The following is a 17274-nucleotide window of genomic DNA, read 5'->3' as shown; positions in this document are numbered from 1 at the left end:
GCCCCGCCCATTTGGCCCCTCAGGGGTCAGAAACACCATTTATGCGAAATCTGTTCCTCTTCCCCCAATGATGTTTTTGACCAAATTGGGTTCAAATCCTTTCTTAACTTTATGACAAGTAGCGATTTAAAGAAATTTCCTCTATTTCCCCTATGGGGCCCCGCCCCTTTGGCCCCTCAGGGGTCGAAGGTCACCATTTATGCAAAATATGTCCCCTTTCCCCAAAGGATGTTCCTGACCAAATTGGGTTCAAATCCATTCAAACCTTTATGACTAGTAGCGATTTAAAGGAATTGTCTCAATTTCCCCTATTGGGCCCCGCCCCTAAGGCCCCTTGGGGGTCAGAGTCACCATTTATGCAAAATCTGATCCCCTTCCGCGAAGAATGTTTCTGACCAAATTTGGTCAAAATCCAATAAGAGCTTTTTGACAAGTAGCGATTTGAAGCAAATGTTGACGGACGACGGACGCCGCACCATGGCATAAGCTCCCGGACCTTTGGTCCAGGTGAGCTAACAATGTATTTAGGAAAGAAGGATAAATCCCACAATTTACATTTGTATCAGGATGTTGATGGCCTGAGAACAACAGTAACGTTATCAGAAGAAAATAAGGAAGAAGACCTTGGAATAATTGTCGATAAAATTAATAAATTTTGGAAATAATTTACAAACAGGCGTAAACAAAGTGTACTGAATACTCGGAGCCATCAGAGGATCATACACACATTTGGAGAAGAAAAAAACAAACATTCTGTTTACTGTAGAAGGCCTCAATTCGAACCGATTTTGGGTTATATGCAACATATGAAAATCATACAAACATCGGAACATTGGTCTGCTAGAAAGTCTCATTGAGAGCTACAAAATTACTGCCAGAAATGAAAAATCTTCCGTATGAAGCCTTATAGTCCCGACGTTACTATATCGACGTAATAGGGGCGACATGACTGAAGTTGTCGAAATCTTGAAGGGAAGATATGAGTCAACAGCATCACGCGGACCTTTGCCAATAAAGCAAGAGAAGGAACAGGAGAAATTTACTCAGCCTAGATAGATCAAAAAGTAGACTGGACATGTGGAAATATTCGTTCCCTCAAAAACTGTGGACAGCTGGAAATCTTTCCTAGAAAATGTAGTTCAAGCCCCAATTTAATCAGTTTCGAAAACCGTCTGGACAATCTTGTAATGTAACATCATAAAGCACTAACACATCTTTTTGTTTGAATATTACATGGACTACGATCCCAATTAAGAGGCCATTATACCTGCGTTCAGAATATACTAAGCTAACTTATAGAAGCTATCTTTTTATTGTTGAACAACCAGCAGAAGTGAAACATTTCAGGACAGTTAAGTGGGATAAAATAATGTTAATATTGCATAGAATAACTAAATATTGTCCCCGTTTCGTCCATGTTACACATCAGAAATTAAAACGTCAACTACGTGGTTAGCGTAAAGGTGTTGCCTTGTCCGGAAGAAAGGTGGACAAGTCAGCGAAGACAATACCTTGCGTGAGGACATAATCAGAAATGCAACACGTATTTAGATTTATCAGATAAAAAAAGTATCTTGGTAAGGGTGTTAAACATTCTATGTGTAGTAACGGTGAGCTCCATTTTGGACACTGTGATATTGATAAGCAAATTCGCACAAAAGGTGAAAATTGTAAAAAGGTGCTCGAAGTGTCACAGAAATCAGATAAATATGGAGTTAGTAGAGCGAGAAAGTCAGAATTCTGTACATGGTAACAGTGACCTCCTTTTTGATCTGAACTCGTACAAGAACATTCGTGGCAATTCGATTAAAAGCGTAGTAAGAGGGCATGAAAATTCGGATTTTAGAAATAGTGTCATCCTTCTTTACCCCGGGTGTATCACGAATTCTTACCATAGTTGATCATTCTAAATAAATGTATTCTACCGGATTAAATAGCATTACATGCAATTTATAACTATATTATGCGTCTGCCTCCCACATTCAAATTAATTGTAGACTGTAGAATTTGAGTGTGAAATGTGTACATTTATTTCCATGCATAGATATAAGTACATAATAATGTATATTCAAGGTTTGGTTATGACAGCACATGTACTGTTCCAACTAAACGCGATTTAATATTGCTTTGATTACTAACGAAGTCCAATTGACTGTCAGGTATAGGCTAAAATCATAATAGAAACCGTCATTCGGAACTCTACAGGAGACATGTTACTTAATTGCTCATGTTTAAGGAAACAATGGGTTTACCTGGTATATTTGGAATATGTGTTATACGTTCTACAAGCGTCTACTAGGAAAACTTTTAACAAATCATTTCCATTGTTTTACATTAATACATACCAACTAAGCAAAGTTTCTAAACACTTTTCATCGTTATTTCCCCATAGCGACCAGCTGTGTTGAACAAATGGCCATTTTACAACACATATTTTGGCCTTTGTTGAACTGATTGATTTGCTCATACATGTACCGTTATCTGTAATCATGGTTCTGAAGCTCCAAATGCCTCCATCACAAAAGGGAGCTTGAACTCGGGCCAATTTGTAACATAAACTCGTAGATAAAACAGCTGTATCTGCTGATAGATTTCTAACTAATCGATCTCAGTCTGACACAAACACAACAGTCTTTTGCAAGACAAAGTTTACGATAATCAGAATTAATAGCCAATCACAAATAGGTGAAGGCCGAATCGATGGCCATAGTATACAGCTGACGTAATGTTCGAGTTCCTCAGGTAATTAAAATTGTTTAACCCAAATAACTTCTCCTTCCAATTACCACTCAAAGTACAGGTGTATGCACTGGAATGTCACAACTCAGACATATATTGGCTGATAGCATGTTGATTACACAATACCTAAGGAGCTCTTTGTCCAGCTCAGTATGATACCGTATGTATACCCCACTAGTGATTTTACCAATATTGGAAATGTTTTTTCCCCTTTTTATACCGCAGGAAAATAAATATCTAAAATGTAAAAAGAAATATAGAGAAAGGTATAGCCAGTTTGGTAATTTCCAAGTTAAAAAAGTTCTTTCCCATCTAATTTACAAACTTGGAACTACAATTAATTCATTAAAAAAACACCTTTGATAGTATTGCCGTTAATTCACTTCATTGTAAAAAATGAGGATGGTACTAAATACATGTATGTGTAGTAGCCAAACTATGTCAAGTTAGGCTTCTTATCCACAACGACGACAAAAGAACAAGTGGCTCTCGACAATAATAAAGAGAACACAAAGGAAAATGCGTTCTTATCAATATGTTTGATAAACAATAAAGACAGAATAGATAATCAGCAACATTTAATAAGTATTTATTAATTCAAGGTCATCGGTACCAACATCCGGTTAGGTCCACTGCGTTAGCAATTTTATAACCAAAACCATCATACAAGTCACGTGACGCTTGAATATCACACAAACGAGAACACGTGTCCCTGTGACGTCCCATAAGGCATATACAGAAAGGATACATACAGTTTTCACATACTGGTATATCTCTCAAACATTATCAAAAAGCTGTCATACATGTATATTACACTCATAAATAAATCATCGAATAATTCATGTAATGCAGGTGCATTGTAACCTTAACACATGATCGTTTTCACAACGCTTTACATTAAACCACATAGACCGGGCACAAAACCCATATTTTATGTACTATTTTGTTTCAAGATATATATATAATACAAATATTCGGACGTCGACTGGGAATCTGTGTCAATTCTACGTGAATTGAATGAAGACGAGAACGCCTTCCCCGGAGATTAAGATGAGGCGAGGAGCCTTGTTACACCTTGCTACGATTGTATCGTTATTTCTCATTACGGTATTCACGCCACGAGGCTTTTTATAGACTGACGCTCGATTAGATATCAATGATACTGTTCGTTAACTACAGGACTAGTGGATTCAGTCAGACTTCAACCTCTGGCTTATATTTGATAGTTTATTCAATACTTACTACACCTGAATACGGTCTCTATTAATTTGCACATAAAACAACGCTACATATAACTGATATGCAGTATCAATAAATTCACTATTACTATTTAGTCTTTGCCAGTTAAAATTAAAAAAAAAATCAAATTATGCCAAATGAACTTATAATATGAATAGTTTGATACATTACGATTTCCTGTCTTTGAATAACACCTGTAAAAACCAGATGATGTTTAAGGATACTTTTTAGTACTGGCCGAATGTCACTTGTACAATGTTGACAGGTAGACTCGTGTTTTGTTATATATATAATATAAATATATGAAATAATACTGATTAAAATCACCATCTTGTAAATAAAACAAGTGTTATGACAGGGGCTGTAATAATAATCTCGAGCACAATCGAGTATCAAAATGATATGAGCAAGTTCAATGGATTACATAAACATGTCTAAATAAAACACACGCGATGCCCTATTTTTAAGTGTACTGTATAATGAAACATACATATGTTCTTCTTCACAACAATAACTGATTATCACTTTTACTAGTACCAGTATATGTGCCAACTAAAGTCTAAATAAAGATTCATTTGTATATTCATCGATAAATCATTAATATCACATACAGCTTTAAAAAAAATAAATATGAAAGTAGAAAGGCTCATTTCACCCCGTTCAGCTTTTGTCTGCCATTGCCATGCATAACAAAAACTATGGCAAGAAAAATGATACTGATTCGTCGATGCCGTTTTTAATCTTGTCACTTTAACAGATGTAGTTGGTGTCTTTGCGGTTTATGTATTCAAGGTTGGTAATAATTAATATTGCACATCAACAACAATCAAGGCACACACACCCTCACACATACACACACCTGTTTATTATATATAGTCTATATTAATATACCCTAGGAGACAATCACAGGTATAATTAACCTCAGCATCCCGTTACGGCAGGGTCTTCACCGGAACTCTTTGTGATGTGAAGCTTGACCAACTCCTCGGCCGTAGTAGGGTGTATTCCTATAGAGCTAGACAACTGTCGCCAGGTGACCCCACATCTGTTGGACAAGCAGATCATCTCTGTAAATCGACTACGGTAAATGTCTGACGTGTTATGATACACTCCACGTCAAAATATCACATTCATCAAAAGTTAAAATAAAAGTAGCATAGTATTATCTGTAAAAGTAAGGAAACATTCACTTTTTCATCTTACCTATTTTAAATGCTATATGTTTCATTAAATTCGATATTCTTTGTAGTATAACGTTTGAAATAGTTTTACCCACCAATTTACCCTCGTTACGACGGTAGAACAACGGAAAGCCCAAGAGATGAATCCAAAAATGTATTCAGGAGTAATGACCTTTGAGGAGCCAACTGAATCAGCTGATGGCTTCAAAATATCAGTTTATTTTGTCAAGTAATATTCAAAGTTACACCTGGCGTTTTAAGGACAGATAGCACGATAGTGAATTTATAAACAGAAGAGAACAAAACGCTGCATGCATGTAAAATGATAGTAAAACTGATGGAAAGGAAATGAAATGCTGCTTGCATGCAAAATAATAGCTAAATTGATAGAGATGATAAGAAAATATTGGAATAGATGTTACATATTTATTTGGTCAATACCAAGTCCTTAACAATTAATGATTCAGACGTTAAAACACAAATTAAGTGCGCGTGCTGTAGATTTTCACACAACTATTGATTGAGCGGAAGTAGAAGGGCAGCTACCACATTCCTCCACCTGTGTTATCAACGATAAGCAAACATCAATATGATATCCGGTATTTATATGTACAGTACAACAACAAATCAAAGGTGAGATCATGTCCGAAGGAAAGGGACACTCGATGTGGAAAAGTGTGTAACAATGGGTCTTACTGAATTCAATGAGGATATTGAACAAGCTGTTGGGAAGCTTTCAAGTTGATGTATATAATATATTTGATGTTTTCTCCATGGGCTTCACGGAGATATCCGTTGATCTGATTATCGAGATCAGCAGGCAATGTATCAACATACTACGACATTGGTGTCCTGAGTGTTAATCATGGTATCCTCCAGTTTACACATTGTAACGATTTCTCACAAATTATCTTGACATTTTGTTTACACTCTCGGAGGCAAACGACATTTAGTCTCTTAATTCAATAGTTTTATGACTCGATTCCAACAAATATATCTGTAACTTTATCTAGGCAAGATAAAATAAACAATACTTCAAACGTCCATGTCACTGTAAACATCGTTTTTCCAAAGTTATATCAATTTAAATCCGTGTAAGAGTGACCACGGTTTGAGAACATTAATTATCGCGACGTTTTTATCTGTCTAGTACCACTTGTAGGCCTGTCTACGTCTCGTCAGAGTAAAATCAGCTAGTATGATTTCAACAGAACAGAATGTAAACAACAGATCAAAACAACCGAAAACTAAAGTAAACAACATAAATCCAAAGTAAACAACACATCTAAACAACAGAAAACCAAAGTAAACAGATCAAAACAACCGAAAACCAAAATAAACAGATGTAAACAGCCGAAAATCAAAGTAAATAACAGATAAAAACAACCGAAAAGTCGAAAACCATAAACAGCAGACAGTGTAAATAACAGACTACCGGTAATAACTGTATCCATAATGATTGGTAATCACTGATTGACAATACAAGATAATTCTCAGCGTGGAATAAACAACACAACTCTAAACTGACTACACACCACGGTGTGGATTATATAACACAACTCTAAACTGACTACACCACGGTGTGGATTATACAAGAGGCCCAGAGCGCCTGTATCGCTCACCTGGTTTCATGAGATATAAAACAAGAATGATGCTGACGTATATTTGTCGCTGGTATTGCTATGTCAATATATATCATAAGCATTTTATATGGGTACATGTACATGGGTTTTATTTCAATACTGAAAATTCAAAAAAGTGCATTAATCTGCGACCTCAGAGGGATGCTACCAAACAAATGTGAGTGATATCCATTGCTTAGTTTCAGAGAAGAACTTGTTTAAACCAATTGACCCCTTTTGACCCTGACCTCTGCCCCCTTGGGGGTCAGCCCCATCATTTGTACAATTTTGAATCACCACCCGATAGTGATGCTACCAGGCAAATATGAGCGATAGCCATTGCTTGGTTTCAGAGAAGAAGTCGTTTATATCAATATAGCCAAATTGACCACATTCGGCCCCGCCCCTTAGGCCCCTTGGGGGTCAGCCCCATCATTTGTACAATTTTGAATCACCACCCGATAGTGATGTTACCAGGCAAATATGAGCGATATCCACTGCTTGGTTTCAGAGAAGTCGTTTATATCAATATAGCCAAATTGACCACATTCGGCCCCGCCCCTCAGGCCCCTGGGGGGTCTGCCCCATCATTTGTACAATTTTGAATCCCCACCCCATAATGATGCTACCAGGCAAATACGAGTGATAGCCATTGCTTGGTTTCAGAGAAGAAGTCGTTTATATCAATATAGCCAGATTTACCACATTTGGCCCCGCCCCTCAGGCCCCTGGGGGGTCAGCCCCTTCATTTGTACAATTTTGAATCCCCACCCCATAGTGATGCTACCTGGCAAATATGAGCGATAGCCATTGCTTGGTTTCAGAGAAGAAGTCGTTTATATCAATATAGTCAAATTGACCCCTTTTGGCCCCACCCCAGAGGCCCCCAGGGGGTCAGCTCCATTATTTGTACAATTTTGAGTCCCCTACCCATAGGGATGCTTCTGACCAAATTTGTTCAAATTCTGATCAGCGGTTATGAAGAAGAAGTCAAATAAGTCAATTGTTGACGGACGGACGACGGACGCCACGGTATGGCATAAGCTCACCTTGGTCCTTCGGAACAGGTGAGCTAATAACACAACTCTAAACTGACTACACACCACGGTGTGGATTATATAACACAACTCTAAACTGACTACACACCACGATGTGGATTATATAACACAACACTAAACTGACTACACACCACGGTGTGGATTATATAACACAACTCTAAACTGACTACACACCACGGTGTGGATTATATAACACAACTATAAACTGACTACACACCATGGTGTGGATTATATAACACAACACTAAACTGACTACACACCACGGTGTGGATTATATAACAACACTAAACTGACTACACACCACGGTGTGGATTATATAACACAACTCTAAACTGACTACACACCACGGTGTGGATTATATAACACAACTCTAAACTGACTACACACCACGGTGTGGATTATATAACACAACACTAAACTGACTACACACCACGGTGTGGATTATATAACACAACACTAAACTGACTACACACCACGGTGTGGATTATATAACACAACTCTAAACTGACTACACTCCACGGTGTGGATTATATAACACAACTATAAACTGACTACACTCCACGGTGTGGATTATATAACACAACACTAAACTGACTACACACCACGGTGTGGATTATATAACAACACTAAACTGACTACACACCACGGTGTGGATTATATAACACAACTCTAAACTGACTACACACCACGGTGTGGATTATATAACACAACTCTAAACTGACTACACACCACGGTGTGGATTATATAACACAACACTAAACTGACTACACTCCACGGTGTGGATTATATAACACAACACTAAACTGACTACACACCACGGTGTGGATTATATAACACAACTCTAAACTGACTACACACCACGGTGTGGATTATATAACACAACACTAAACTGACTACACACCACGGTGTGGATTATATAACACAACTCTAAACTGACTACACACCACGGTGTGGATTATATAACACAACTCTAAACTGACTACACACCACGGTGTGGATTATATAACACAACACTAAACTGACTACACACCACGGTGTGGATTATATAACACAACACTAAACTGACTACACACCACGGTGTGGATTATATAACACAACACTAAACTGACTACACACCACGGTGTGGATTATATAACAACTATAAACTGACTACACACCACGGTGTGGATTATATAACATAACACTAAACTGACTACACACCACGGTGTGGATTATATAACACAACACTAAACTGACTACACACCACGGTGTGGATTATATAACACAACTCTAAACTGACTACACACCACGGTGTGGATTATATAACACAACTCTAAACTGACTACACACCACGGTGTGGATTATATAACAACACTAAACTGACTACACACCACAGTGTGGATTATGTAACACAACTCTAAACTGACTACACACCACGGTGTGGATTATATAACAACACTAAACTGACAACACACCACGGTGTGGATTATATAACACAACACTAAACTGACTACACACCACGGTGTGGATTATATAACAACACTAAACTGACTACACACCACGGTGTGGATTATATAACACAACTATAAACTGACTACACACCACGGTGTGGATTATATAACACAACTCTAAACTGACTACACACCACGGTGTGGATTATATAACACAACACTAAACTGACTACACACCACGGTGTGGATTATATAACACAACACTAAACTGACTACACACCACAGTGTGGATTATATAACACAACTCTAAACTGACTACACTCCACGGTGTGGATTATATAACACAACTCTAAACTGACTACACACCACAGTGTGGATTATATAACACAACTCTAAACTGACTACACACCACGGTGTGGATTATATAACACAACTCTAAACTGACTACACTCCACGGTGTGGATTATATAACACAACACTAAACTGACTACACCACGGTGTGGATTATATAACACAACTCTAAACTGACTACACACCACAGTGTGGATTATATAACACAACTCTAAACTGACTACACACCGCGGTGTGGATTATATAACACAACTCTAAACTGACTACACTCCACGGTGTGGATTATATAACACAACTCTAAACTGACCACACACCACGGTGTGGATTATATAACACAACACTAAACTGACTACACCACGGTGTGGATTATATAACACAACTCTAAACTGACTACACACCGCGGTGTGGATTATATAACACAACTCTAAACTGACTACACTCCACGGTGTGGATTATATAACACAACTCTAAACTGACCACACACCACGGTGTGGATTATATAACACAACACTAAACTGACTACACACCACGGTGTGGATTATATAACACAACTCTAAACTGACCACACACCACGGTGTGGATTATATAACACAACTTAAACAGACTACACACCACGATGTGGATTATATAACACAACTCTAAACTGACTACACACCACCGTGTGGATTATATAACACAACACTAAACTGACTACACTCCACAGTGTGGATTATATAACACAACTATAAACTGACTACACTCCACGGTGTGGATTATATAACAAAACTCTAAACTGACTACATACCACGGTGTGGATTATACAACACAACTCTAAACTGACTACACACCATGGTGTGGATTATATAACACAACTCTAAACTGACTACACACCATGGTAATATCTAGTAATAGCGGACATTTTCATCTGAAAAGTTAAGAAGTTATAAGTTTACAACTATTGCGACCCTGGGGACCTAACCACAGCCATAACATTGGAGAGATGATAACTATGGCCGTAAATATCGAAGATATAAGAGCAGCTGTAAACCTGAAGACACAATTAAGAACCGTAACCTTGGAGACCGGGAACTAAGACTAGGAAGCATGAAAGCAAGTGAAAAGATGTCATGACACCCCGGAACCCGTTAGAAATGTCACTCTGTGACAAATACAACTTAGCGTTTTGATAGCCTTTGTCTGAAGACATCATTTTGTGACCAAGACGACTTAGCGTTTTTAAAACCCCCGCAACACCAGTCATGAAATAAATCTGAAGAATATCATCAATCATTACTGACCTTAAATTCTTTATTTTTGTACATTGTTTGGATCATAACAAAAGACTTATTCACAAGTAATTGTTTACAACTTTGATCAGTAACATAGATTATCAAAGCCTGATGCGTCCCGTATAGAAATGCTTTGCCATACATGTTTAAGCAGTAACGAATCATCTGTTATGTATATATAATATTTCATAAGCAGGAGGTATTTATTTCATAAGCAGGAGGTATTTATTTCATTAGCAGGAAGTATTTATTTCATTAACAGGAACTGTGGACAGCTAGGGCATTGACTGAAGCTAACGTATTTCAACCCCTCAGAGTATCAGTATTGAAAAAGTATCTATCACCAAATTCATTAAAAACAATATGCTGCTGAGCATATAAGTTAATATGAAGGCAGTCTGGAATGATGGCGCTTATAATCATATACTAGTGGAAAAAAGAAACACAAGTTTGGTTTTCCTTATATAACTTGTAGACACATTGTCTAAATTCGATAAGATTTCACACTGAGCTACCTCTGTGCACTTTGGTTTACAGCCAGGGTCATTTTAAGACGTGTCAGGTTTTGGAGGTGGAGAAAAACCGGAGAACCCGGAAAACACCACTGGCCTATTGTCAGTACCAGGCAACTGCCCCATGTGGCTTTCGAACTTGAAAGCCAGAGCTGGAGGGCTAGTGATAAAATGTCGGGACACCTTAACCACTTGGCCACCACGGCCCGTTCCTCCGTGCACTGTGAAAATATTCATCAGTTAAAAAACAGTCGACCGTGACCCCACTCAACGTTGCATGCTTTCAGCAGACTTTTCAAGAAAGCGTACATCCAGGGTACTCTTGCACGATATGTGGCGGTAAAGCATTTCACACCAAACATTACAAATCAGTTTCTTTTCGAAGCGATCGTACGAAGTGAAATGCCCTGATTGAGAAAAGGGGTAAGGCCATTGCTCTGTTAATGACGCGGCATTCCAAACATCATGTAGCCCATCAATATGGTGTACATGAGAGAGCAATATCCCACTTAGTCCGGCCTCTCAGGGCCTTAGGGAGATTTGGTGACCATTCCAGGAGCGAATACCTGCGCATTACGTCGTGATGTCAAGATAGAGGCATACGTCTCTTGCATCTCTGTAGCCGATATCAGACGACGATGGAGCAGCACGTCAAGTTGTCAGCACACAGTCAGTCAGGACAACATGAACAGCGAGGAATTGGGTGTAGTAGTTTCATTTACGGCCACGACATCCAAATGTTGGTCCGTCATTTATGCAGTGAGAATGCCAACGTGGCTGCTTGCACATGCACCTGATCAATTCCATTTGGCCCATTGGAGGTACGTGTTGTTCACTGACGAGTCTCGCTATACTCTTTATAGGTAATATGGAGAATGTTGTAGTGAGCAATATACTGAGGCGGAACGGAAAGTGACAGATTCGGGGTGGGTCTTACGGTATGGGCAGGATATCTCAAGGCGTAAAAGCACCTCTCGTGGTTATCGATGGTAAGCTTACAGCTGTGAGATATCAGGAACAGGTCTTGAAATCACAATTGTTCCACTTATTCATCAACATAACCTTATGTTGCAGCAGGACAATGCGAGGCCCCATGTTGCTAGGATTTGTCGCGACTTTCTGGCTCAAAACAATGTCCTAGTTCTTCATTGGCCACCAGACAGTCCAGATATGTCCCCAATGGAGTATTTGTGGGACGAGCTAGACAGGAGAGTTTAAAAGAATGTCCCATATAACGTCGCTCAACTCATGCAGGCCCTTATAATGTCCCTCAAAGGGCAATAAACACCTTGATGGGGTAAATGTGAAGGATAGTAAGAGCAGTGACTGATGCCAGAGGTGGGCACACATGCTACTGATTTGGATCAGGAAACGGCGTATGGTACCCTTGTTTTAACGGTATTCATGCAAGCACTGTCTATGACGAGACAACAAAAATCATGAAAATGTATTCAGTGATGATGAAATAATCGAGAAACTCACATCATGAACACATCACACATCATGAACACATCATTAAAGAGTCAAGTAAAATTATAACTTGTGTTTCTTTTTTCTGCTAGTATACTATCATAATAACAAAAAAGATATATCAACAACCATTATGGATAGGTCCTTTTGAGACAAGATATATATTTCCATAGATACGAATAAAAACTGAGAACTTTTTGTAATTCTAAATACAAAATAACATACAACAAAAATTGAGACCAAAGTAATTTCTGAATCATACATACCCCATTGCCACGGAGAAGCCTTGAATGATTTCTCCAGCGTTTGGTCCGGTAAGATGAATGCCTAGGACACTCCCATCCTCTCCCTTCTGACATATAACCTTAATAAACATGTAAACAAATGATGCTTACTTCTAATTATCAAAAGTAAATCATTCTTAATATTATATTGCAGAAGGGCAGATGAATTATCATACTTCATATTTACCGATTTTTCTCTTTCACTGGGGTCAAATTACTTGGCATCCAGTAGACCCTTGAGAGTAAGTTTTTGACTCTCAAAAATCAGATTTGACTCTTCACTTTGAAGGAGCATGTCTATGTTTGACATAATGTTTTGACCCCTTCATATTTCTGAGAAATGGTGATTTGCTAAATGTAAAGGGTCAACTGGATGCCCTGAATTACAATATCAAGCATAATAGCCAAAGATTCTCATATTTTATGTTTCTAATCAGCACATTATCAGTAGGAAAGACGAATGTTGTCAAACTACCTAAATGTCTCTGTATAACATGATGGGTCACAGTGAGAAAGATATACGATTATGAAAACCTTCATTCTTTAAATTAATTGAAAATCCCAAAATCCACAGGTATGCAAGATACAGGCAATACAAATATAGTACAAAAAAGAACAGAAATGAGCTATATGGATATAGATTGCAACACCACTTAACTTAAAATAACGATATCGATTGTTTATAAAAAACACATTAAAACCCGGAAAATCTACATATTATCAAAATATCAAAACAATAAAAAAAACACATAGGTACACGTGTTCATTATTTCACATAATCAAACTTACCTTGATATAACATTGGGTGGCATCTCGTCCAGGTAAAGTAAACTCCAAAGGTACGTAGTAAGCATGGTATACCTACAGTAGAAACAATACTATAAAGGTATGTAATAAACATGGTATACCTACAGTAGAAACACAATACTCAAAGGTACGTAATAAGCATGGTATACCTACAGTAGAAACACAAAACTCATTGTCATTATATGTCATTGTCACTCTCTCCATATAGCTGTATACCTACCTCTATGTTACTTCATATGTAGCAGTATACCTACCTCTATGTTACTTCATATGTAGTTGTATACCTACCTCTATGTCACTCTTTCCATATGTAGCTGTATACATACCTCTATGTTACTCCATATGTAGCTGTATACCTACCTCTATGTTACTCTCTCCATATGTAGCTGTATACCTACCTCTATGTTACTTCATATGTAGCTGTATACCTACCTCTATGTCACTCTCTCCATATGTAGCTGTATACCTACCTCTATGTCACTCTCTCCATATGTAGCTGTATACCTACCTCTATGTTACTTCATATGTAGCTGTATACCTACCTCTATGTCACTCTCTCCATATGTAGCTGTATACCTACCTCTATGTTACTTCATATGTAGCTGTATACCTACCTCTATGTTACTATCTCCATATGTAGCTGTATACCTACCTCTATGTTACTCTCCATATGTAGCTGTATACCTACCTCTATGTCACTCTCTCCATATGTAGCTGTATACCTACCTCTATGTTACTCTCTCCATATGTAGCTGTATACCTACCTCTATGTCACTCTCTCCATATGTAGCTGTATACCTACCTCTATGTTACTTCATATGTAGCTGTATACCTACCTCTATGTTACTCCATATGTAGCTGTATACCTACCTCTATGTTACTCTCTCCATATGTAGCTGTATACCTACCTCTATGTTACTCTCTCCATATGTAGCTGTATACCTACCTCTATGTCACTCTCTCCATATGTAGCTGTATACCTACCTCTGTCACTCTCTCCATATGTAGCTGTATACCTACCTCTATGTTACTCCATATGTAGCTGTATACCTACCTCTATGTTACTCTCTCCATATGTAGCTGTATACCTACCTCTATGTTACTTCATATGTAGCTGTATACCTACCTCTATGTCACTCTCTCCATATGTAGCTGTATACCTACCTCTATGTTACTCCATATGTAGCTGTATACCTACCTCTATGTCACTCTCTCCATTTGTAGCTGTACACCTACCTCTATGTCACTCTCTCCATATGTAGCTGTATACCTACCTCTATGTCACTCTCTCCATATGTAGCTGTATACCTACCTCTATGTTACTCCATATGTAGCTGTATACCTACCTCTATGTTACTCTCTCCATATGTAGCTGTATACCTACCTCTATGTCACTCTCTCCATATGTAGCTGTATACCTACCTCTGTCACTCTCTCCATATGTAGCTGTATACCTACCTCTATGTTACTCTCCATATGTAGCTGTATACCTACCTCTATGTTACTCTCTCCATATGTAGCTGTATACCTACCTCTATGTCACTCTCTCCATATGTAGCTGTATACCTACCTCTATGTTACTCCATATGTAGCTGTATACCTACCTCTATGTTACTCTCTCCATATGTAGCTGTATACCTACCTCTATGTTACTCTCTCCATATGTAGCTGTATACCTACCTCTATGTCACTCTCTCCATATGTAGCTGTATACCTACCTCTGTTACTCTCTCCATATGTCGCTGTATACCTACCTCTATGTCACTCTCTCCATATAGCAGTATTCCTACCTCTATGTTACTTCATATGTAGCTGTATACCTACCTCTATGTCACTCTCTCCATATGTAGCTGTATACCTACCTCTATGTTACTCCATATGTAGCTGTATACCTACCTCTATGTTACTCTCTCCATATGTAGCTGTATACCTACCTCTATGTCACTCTCTCCATATGTAGCTGTATACCTACCTCTGTCACTCTCTCCATATGTAGCTGTATACCTACCTCTATGTCACTCTCTCCATATGTAGCTGTATACCTACCTCTATGTTACTCCATATGTAGCTGTATACCTACCTCTATGTTACTTCATATGTAGCTGTATACCTACCTCTATGTCACTCTCTCCATATGTAGCTGTATACCTACCTCTATTTTACTCCATATGTAGCTGTATACCTACCTCTATGTCACTCTCTCCATATGTAGCTGTATACCTACCTCTATGTTACTCTCTCCATATGTAGCTGTATACCTACCTCTATGTTACTCTCTCCATATGTAGCTGTATACCTACCTCTATGTCACTCTCTCCATATGTAGCTGTATACCTACCTCTATGTCACTCTCTCCATTTGTAGCTGTATACCTACCTCTATGTCACTCTCTCCATAAGTAGCTGTATACCTACCTCTATGTTACTCCATATGTAGCTGTATACCTACCTCTATGTTACTCTCTCCATATGTAGCTGTATACCTACCTCTATGTTACTATCTCCATATGTAGCTGTATACCTACCTCTATGTTACTCTCCATATGTAGCTGTATACCTACCTCTATGTCACTCTCTCCATATGTAGCTGTATACCTACCTCTATGTTACTCTCTCCATATGTAGCTGTATACCTACCTCTATGTCACTCTCTCCATATGTAGCTGTATACCTACCTCTATGTTACTTCATATGTAGCTGTATACCTACCTCTATGTTACTCCATATGTAGCTGTATACCTACCTCTATGTTACTCTCTCCATATGTAGCTGTATACCTACCTCTATGTCACTCTCTCCATATGTAGCTGTATACCTACCTCTGTCACTCTCTCCATATGTAGCTGTATACCTACCTCTATGTCACTCTCTCCATATGTAGCTGTATACCTACCTCTATGTTACTCCATATGTAGCTGTATACCTACCTCTATGTTACTCTCTCCATATGTAGCTGTATACCTACCTCTATGTTACTCTCTCCATATGTAGCTGTATACCTACCTCTATGTTACTCTCCATATGTAGCTGTATACCTACCTCTATGTCACTCTCTCCATATGTAGCTGTATACCTACCTCTATGTTACTTCATATGTAGCTGTATACCTACCTCTATGTTACTCCATATGTAGCTGTATACCTACCTCTATGTTACTCTCTCCATATGTAGCTGTATACCTACCTCTATGTTACTCTCTCCATATGTAGCTGTATACCTACCTCTATGTCACTCTCTCCATATGTAGCTGTATACCTACCTCTGTCACTCTCTCCATATGTAGCTGTATACCTACCTCTATGTTACTCCATATG

At 38.4% G+C, this 17274-nt stretch overlaps 1 protein-coding gene across 1 annotated transcript in view; it reads right to left on the bottom strand.

Annotated features, from left to right (window-relative positions):
- Positions 1 to 3302: 3302 nt before the first annotated feature.
- LOC117333586 (thioredoxin reductase 2, mitochondrial-like) overlaps positions 3303 to 17274 on the bottom strand; it is a 30931-nt gene continuing 16959 nt past the window's right edge. Inside the window, exons 15-17 of the mRNA XM_033892940.1 lie at positions 13944 to 14015; positions 13137 to 13234; positions 3303 to 5023 (exon numbers count right to left, since the gene is read on the bottom strand). Of these exons, the coding sequence (XP_033748831.1) occupies positions 4900 to 5023; positions 13137 to 13234; positions 13944 to 14015 (294 nt within the window). The 3' untranslated portion in view covers positions 3303 to 4899. The remainder of the gene's footprint in view (positions 5024 to 13136; positions 13235 to 13943; positions 14016 to 17274) is intronic.

The sequence above is a fragment of the Pecten maximus genome, chromosome 8, assembly GCF_902652985.1.
Source record: "Pecten maximus chromosome 8, xPecMax1.1, whole genome shotgun sequence".
Lineage (NCBI taxonomy): Eukaryota > Metazoa > Mollusca > Bivalvia > Pectinida > Pectinidae > Pecten > Pecten maximus.
The sequence above is the reverse complement of the archived record's forward strand: the minus strand, read 5'-3'. Positions and strand labels throughout refer to the sequence as shown.